At 51.7% G+C, this 7,507-nt stretch overlaps 1 protein-coding gene across 2 annotated transcripts; it reads right to left on the bottom strand.

Moving 5' to 3' along the window:
• Positions 1-2,430: 2,430 nt before the first annotated feature.
• On the bottom strand, positions 2,431-6,018 carry Glyctk (glycerate kinase). 2 transcript variants are annotated; one of them, XM_010625436.2, is made up of 5 exons: positions 5,914-6,018; positions 5,353-5,768; positions 4,999-5,150; positions 4,168-4,295; positions 2,431-3,665 (listed from the first exon to the last, which is right to left on the bottom strand). In XM_010625436.2, exons 2-5 carry the CDS (start codon positions 5,727-5,729, stop codon positions 2,799-2,801), a joined length of 1,524 nt encoding a protein of 507 aa, XP_010623738.1. In that variant the 5' UTR covers positions 5,730-5,768; positions 5,914-6,018; the 3' UTR covers positions 2,431-2,798. The 2 variants fall into 2 exon arrangements, with proteins under 2 accessions (XP_010623738.1, XP_010623737.1); XM_010625435.2 differs by having other exon boundaries at positions 4,168-4,343; positions 5,914-6,014.
• Between the last annotated feature and the right edge of the window lie 1,489 nt (positions 6,019-7,507).

Raw genomic sequence — 7,507 nt, 5'->3', positions numbered from 1 at the left:
ACCAGCCTTGGTTCCAAAGTGGACATCTAAAAGGTCAACCAGACTGGCTGAAGGCTACAGGGCTGAGGGTTCAGAGGGGAAGTAGAGGGTGTTCTTGGGGCTCTGTCATATACATCTCTCCACCTGTGACCCTCAAATGACTTCATCCCCTACTGTTGTCAAGTAGTTCCTTTAGAAATGGCTCACCAAAACTGAGCATGGTGGCTCATGCCTGTAATCCCAGCACTCGGGAGGCTAAGGCAGGAGGATCACTGAATTTGAGACCAGCCTGGGCTACATAGTGAGTTCCAGGTGAGACCCTGTCTCAAAAAAACAAAAAACAAAAAACAAAAAAACAAAAAAACAAAAAAAAAAAAAGAAGAAAAGAAATGGCTCATCAATTAAATGCATTCCAGGTTCTTCTTGCCTTAAACAAAGAATTGGATGAGACAACCCAAAAACAGCACCTGAAGTTTATTTGAAAAGTGAGGGGTGAAGGGGTAAGGGAAAAATTGACTCTGTAGAGCAAGCTAGCAGAACAAAGAAAGTACAAAAGCAAAAACTAAAACTGCATTCTGCATCTGACGCCAAGTGGGTTACCAAGAGGAGTCATGGAGTGGGCTCTTCATGGTGTCTGGATTCTTACAAGCCATCCACATCTCGTGGGAACCCACACACAGAAGTTCCACACACAGGGTCCTGGGGATTATTTTGCACTGACTTGGAAACTTGTAATTGACAGGTTCTGTTTATTTCCCCAGCCAGCTTTGCCACATCCCCTACAGTAAAGAAAGTTACACTCAGCATCAAAGTCCTGAAATACCCAACGGCATCATTCCCTGACAAAATCTTCATGAGAATTGCCACAGCTATCAGTGTGAAGTTAACTAACTCCCTCTTCCAAGAACACAAGCTTCTTTGTCAATGAGCCTCTGCCAGTCTACCGGACCCCCTTGCCGGAAGCCTAATCAGTGACTGGCCATGAGTAGCACCAGTCACATTCACACACACACACACACACACACACACACACACACTGAGGGCAGCCCTCCAGCCTGCCCTTGCCTGCAACTTGGCAACCTGTACTAACGCACTCCCAAGGGTGAGGGCTGAGGCTGGAAGGTGTATCTAGGGCTGCTAGAACACCAGAGCACAGGCACTGATGTGAGGACAACATCCTGAGACTCTGGTCAAGGTCAGCAGGACAGAAAGTGACACAAGCTCTCCCCACACCTCCTAGTCCCAAGCCCAGCTTGCCTCTCTCTCCTCCATGATCCTGAGCATGGTTTGCATGAGTCAAGGCTCAACATCATGAACCCCTGCTAACTACGCTGTACAGAACCCATGTGGGAAAAGGAGGATCTTCCCAGGAACACCAGCCCTGGCCTAGAGCCCTCTGCACCCTCAGGGTGGAGGCCAGGACCACAGAAGCAGCCCCAGGCCTCGCTGTTCTCTATGGCTTTTTATTCCTATGTGATTCTACTGCTCACTCATATAGGGATTGGAGCCGTGGTGCACGGTGAGGATAGCCACCAAAGGGCTCTGACTTTGAGCAAGACAACCTGAAGTAAGCTGGGACAGTGGCACCTTCTCCCAACACAGGCTGCCAGCCAAGCCAAGGGAGCATTCTGCTGCTACTTGCCTCCCTACTCACCGATTTTATCACCAGCTGTAGCAGAAGGGGCTATTGGATTCCTTCATTGCTCTGACCCTATTGCAGTGCTTGGAGACCCAACTGAAAGGCTGACCCCACCAGGTCTGAACTATGTCCCAGAGTTTGCTGAAGGACCTGTGAATGTTCAGCACAGGAAAATGGAGCTGGCAACAAGAAAGCAAGGTCCAGTGTCTTGTAGGCTAGAGAAGACCCTGGATAAATAGACGGCTAGGAAGTGGGACAGAGTGCAGCTCAACCAAAGCTAAGGGCTGCCCGAATACAGAAGGGATGTCCTCGGAGGCAGGCAGTGAAAATTAATCCAACAAAGCATACAGGAAGTTGGAGAGACTGTGCCAAGGATGCCACGGGGAGTTATGGTTGGATGGTACCAATGTTTAGGCCTATCCCTACTTACCCACATTGAGGCTGTTGGGAACCAGGTTTCAAAGAGGCAAATGCAGCCTCCCATTTATATATAATAAGCCCTGTGTGCCCAGCAGAGAAGCACAGGAAATTCCTGTCAGGTTCTGGCACCATGGCTGTAGTCATACAACACTCCCCTTCCCAACAATTTCCTGTAAGTCTCAAGGGAAATACACATAAAGGAAAGATGCACATAAAACACACAGTGTGGTCCTTTTTATTTCATCTTTCTTTTTTGTTGTTGTTGTTGTTTTTGGTACCGGGGATTGAACTCGGGTCTTTGCGCTTGCAAGGCAGGCCACCAAACCACTGAGCTAAATCCCTGGCTTATTTCATCTTTCTTTTTTGTGGTTGTTGTTGTTTTTGGTACCGGGGATTGAACTCGGGTCTTTGCGCTTGCAAGGCAGGCCACCAAACCACTGAGCTAAATCCCTGGCTTATTTCATCTTTCTAACTTCACTCCACAGAAGAAAGAGGCTGAAGGGCTCCTCTAAGAGACTGCGCAGGGGAGAACTAAGACAGTGAACTTGTCCTGGTCTTCAGGGCTGCCTGATGCCACGGCAGAAAGCAAGGATGGAGAGGAGCTTCCATCTACAAACCTCATTCAGAGAGGTGGGAGATAGGAGAGCCAACCAAGCAGCCAGAGATGAGAAGGGGAGGAGTCCTAAAGCACAAAAAGGTCCTAGGGACCCACTCTGGTCTTCCCTTTCTGCTCTTGTAGGCCTTTTCTGAACTTATGCCATCACTGAGGCCGCAGCAACAGGAGGTGGGCGTCCATGACGTTGGTACCTGTCAGCCCTGTGTATAACAGGTGTGTTCCACCCTGGAGGCGGCAGAAGAAGGTGTGTGAGTCATTGTGGGCTAGGAAAGTGGTCACATCCAGCCCCTGAGAAGCAGCCTGGCTCATAAGCTCAGGCATGACCCAGGCCCCAGCAGCCTCAGTGGGCCCATCCTGCCCATCAGTGCCACCACTCAAAAATAGTACATCAACAGGCCCCAGTGACCATTTTGCAAGCTCTGCTCCAACACGCAGGGCCAGTTCCTGGTTCCGGCCACCCTTGCCTGACCCCTGCAGCTGTACTGTGGGCTCCCCACCAGCCAGCAGGCAGACCGGGCCCTGAGCCTCCACTACAGCCTCCAGCACCTCCTCCAGCTGCAGGTCTGAGAGCTGGAGCTCAGCTGCAAGCTCACGGAGTTTTACAGTCTCCTCCACAGAGGCCCCAGCTGTGGCTGGGATGAGGTGAGCTCCAGCCACACGGGCCAGCAGCCCATAGAAATGAGCCACACTTTTCACATCACCCTGTATGGCTGCACTCAGCACCACCGCCCGATAGCCCAGAAGCTGGGCCTGCCTCTGAGCCTCAGCCAGGGCCAGCACATTAGAACCAATGATCACATTGAGGACATGACCACAGGTATGTGGGCCACGGGGGTCAGAGTCAGCCTGAGCAAGCACAGTCTTCACAGAACGAGGAAGAGCAGCACGAAGTCCATAGCGATTGAGGATATACAGGCAATCTTGCACACTGTGGGTACTAGCCACTGTGGGACCGCTGGCAATCACCTCCACAGGGTCTCCCACCACATCTGACAGGATCAGGCTCACCACCTGAGAAGGACCACAGCACAAGGCTCAATCCCACCTTCTCCTTGCACCAGAGCCCACAAGGACAAACTGCCCCCTGAGTATCTTCCATCCAGGGCATTGCCTCTAGCTCATTTCTTCTTCTTTTACAGCACCAGGAATTAAACCCTGGCATTCACGCTGTGCTATATACTGTTTTTTCGAAACAGGTTCTCACTAAGTCACTAAATTGCTCAGGCTGGGCTCAAACTTGAGATTCTCCTGTCTCAGCCTCCCAGAGTACCGGGATTTCAGGCATGTGCCACCATGGCCAGCCTCCTTGCCCACTTTTAACAACACTCCAGTAGGACTGCAGAACACATTGCCATGGGGACACCCTCCCACTCCCTGGGGCCCCTTCTAGAAATTCCTCCAACCTGGCCATGTGAACTCTCACATCAGGCCCCTGCCAATTTGTATGCTAATCTAGGCTTTCATCTCTCCTATGTGGGGAGTTCAGTGCTGCCTGTGAGTGCAACTCACATACCTGGGCAGGGTAGGCAGCCTGAGCCAGCCCTCCACCCTTGAGCTGGGACAGGGCCTTTCGGATGGTGTTCAGCTCCTGGATGGTGGCTCCACGGGCTGCCAGCAGCTTGGTGAGCATCTGTTTCTCCTCTAATGTGACAGGTGGGATGGGGGCAGGCAGCAGGGCCGAGCCCCCACCTGTATGGTCAGGAAAGGCGTCAGATGGAGCGGACATCCCAACCCAAAGAACCAGACAGTAGCAGACAAGCCTGTGAAGGAAGCGAGCTGGGAGAATGGGATTAGGGTGACCTGTGGTGGACATGTAGTAAGCATGTGTATAGTCACAATGCCTGGGCCACCAGAGGATGTCCCCTTGCCATGGGGCACCCCAAAGGTCTCTGCCAGCACTGGAAGAACTAATCATCTCTGAAGAGCCTGGAACATAGGACAGAGCAGGGGAAAAAGCAGAAGGCTAAGGAGAGGGCTTTATGAGGACTGGAGACTAAGTTTAACTCTGGGTACAGTAGTACAGACAGCAGCAGGAAGAGCGACATTTTCCAAGGGCTCTACTGAGGTGCCAGACCTTGCATTAGGCACCTGTGTGAGGTGGCCCTCCCTTTTGTGCCCCTTCAGCATCACCCAACAAGGTCAGCTGGGGGTGGGGAGGACCCTGCAGCTGAGAGGAAGACAGATGGATGGCCCAAAGACAGCTAGGAGGCACCATCCAGGCTCTGCAATGCCTCACTTGTCCCCAACTTCACCTTATGACTCTGGGGGCCCAGATCGGTTCTCAAAGACCTGGTATTTGGGACACACCCCTTCCAGCTGTCCTGAACCAATCTGGCACCCACACCTGAGATAAGCACGAGCAGCAGGTCATCAGCTGTGAGTCCCTCAGCCAGGTGCCGGATGGCCAGCGCAGCCCGAAGTGCATCACGATCTGGTAAGTTGTCCTCTGCACCCTCAAACACCTGGATACGACTGTGTGGCTTCAGCAACATCTCCCTGAGGAGGAAGGAAACAGAGCAAGAGATGGAGTGGGCTCCTCTCCTCCCACTGATTTCTCAGGTGTATATGTGAAAGGGGCATAAAATGAGAATGTCCCCTGACATCCTTCCTGGGGCCAGGCCAGACACAGGAGGAAAGAAAAGCTGGTGAGGAAAAGGCAATCCAGGAAAGTGGGGAGAAGCCCCCCATGGCTCCTTACCGCTTGCCAACATGATCCATGGCAGCACGGATCCCTTTGGGAACGCTGATCACACCCTGCACAAGATGCTGGCCCAATAGCTCCTCCACTGCAGCTGCCATGCCAAGTACAGCCTTGCCAAAGCCCACGAGGTACAGGTTTTGCTGCAGCTGGAAGCTCCGGTCCCGCACCTTTAGCTGTCTGCCATCAGGATCCAAGGACAGTGCCCTTTGCAGCATTGGCCCCGGCTGCACGGCACCCACAGCACTCTCAAACAGGTGTCGTGCCTGCTCTGACAAGGCCATGCCACTGGCCAGCCGGGCCACTGGGGGCCCCCAGAAGAGTGGACGTGAGAGGGCTCGGACCAGACAGGGCAGAACCTGCAGGGCTGCAGCCATGCCCCTCTGCTGTCAGCACCACCTTGTACCCATGGCTACCTAAGGGGAAGAAAGCACAAGTAAGGCCAGAGAAAGAATGCCCACATCACCTCCCGTCTTAGAGCAGGGCTGGCAGACCCCATGGCTGCCACTGCAAGAATAAATTATCTGATGAGTCAAGAGATATCCTGAAGTACACAGCTACCTGATCTTACTCCAGTCCCGCCATCTAGCCAAATCGTCCTCTTCTGCAGATCACACACTGACCTTCTGGCTACTCATGATCCAAGTCCAAAGTTCCCGGGCCCTCCTCCTAGGTCACCCCTTTGGCTGAGAGTTAATCATTTCCAAAGGAAACAATTCCCACCAGTGGGCTCCAGCTCCACCCCTTTTCCACCTCTTGTACTTCTGAGCCCTCAACCAGGGTAATGCCCTTTCTGGCACCAGTGCCTTGCCTCTTTACCACTTCTGCTGCCAGTGGGCTATTCATTGTCCCACCAACTGACCTTAAGCCCACTCACCTCCAGCCTGCTCTTTCATTAGCTCCTGGGACTAGGCTAGGAAGCCTGGGAATGCTGCTTCTGTGTGGCAAAGGTACAGGCTCACCAACAGGGGACACAACCTGAGGAATCCCAGCACTCAGCATTGAGAGAGCAAGGTACAAATCAGGAGTAGCAGCTGGGTAAGGCAGCTCACATCTAAAATCCCAGCACTTGGGTCTGGGGATTTAGCTCAGTGGTTCCACTGCCTGCCTTGCAAGCACAAGGACCTGAGTTCGATCCCTGGTACAAAAAAAAAAAAAAAAGTTTGAGCCCATTCTTAGCAATTTAATGATTTAGCAAGACCCTATCTCAGAATAAAATTTTTTAAAAGAGAGGGTCTGGGGATGTAGCTCAGTGTGATGGCCCTGGGTTCAATCCTATCCCACAAAATAAAAAATTAAATAAAATAAAAATCAGGAGTAGCAGCAAAGACTAGCCTATGGAGGAACCTTAGGAAATCCCCAAGCACTTCATGAGGCTATGTGCTATGGGGCCCAATGTACTGGACAGGAAAAGGTGCCCTTCTACCCACATAGCTACCCAGAGCCAATCCTGCCAAGAACACCCCTTCTGGCTCTCAAACAGCAAAACAAGTCCTGAGTTATATCACACAAAGTGGTATGAGTCCAGTGGCTACCACAGACAAAGGCCAGGTTCCTGTAAACTTAGCCCAAATAGTCATTTTCCCCACTGGGCAGAAAGAAAGCTAGACAAGACTTGGGGTGAAGGTCAGGAAGCTGTAGAGGTTGCAAAATTTTTCTTTTTTCTTTTTGTACTGGGGATCGAACTCTGGTCCTCCCACTTGCCAGGCAGAAGGCAGAACCACTGAACTAAATCCCCAGCCCAACTGTAGAGGGATTGAAAGACAATAAAATCCAAAAGGGCTCTTTTGGAAAAAGACGACTGCTTTTGTTTGTTTTGTTTTGTTTTGAGGATTGAACTCAGAGCTTTGCACATGCTAAGCTTGTACTCTACCACAGAGCTACACACCAGCCTCTGAAAAGGCAGCTACTTTAATAAATGCCTCCCAAGAACACTACAAACTAACTGCTGTGTGGATGGAGCAGGGGGAGAATTGGAATTGGGGCTCCAGCCCCACCACAGGTTTTCTGAGTGGCTCTTTTTTCTCTCACTGAGCTTCACCTGCAAAAAGAAAGGGGGGGGTGAATTAAGACTAATGTTCTCAGGGGCTGGGGTGTGACTTAGTAATAAGAGCACTTACTTAGCATGCTTGAAGCCCTGGGTTTGACTCTGGGG

The sequence above is a fragment of the Fukomys damarensis genome, unplaced genomic scaffold, assembly GCF_012274545.1.
Source record: "Fukomys damarensis isolate Sample0158 unplaced genomic scaffold, DMR_v1.0_HiC HiC_scaffold_37, whole genome shotgun sequence".
Taxonomy (NCBI): Eukaryota; Metazoa; Chordata; class Mammalia; order Rodentia; family Bathyergidae; genus Fukomys; species Fukomys damarensis.
This window is presented reverse-complemented; position numbering and strand designations above follow the sequence as displayed.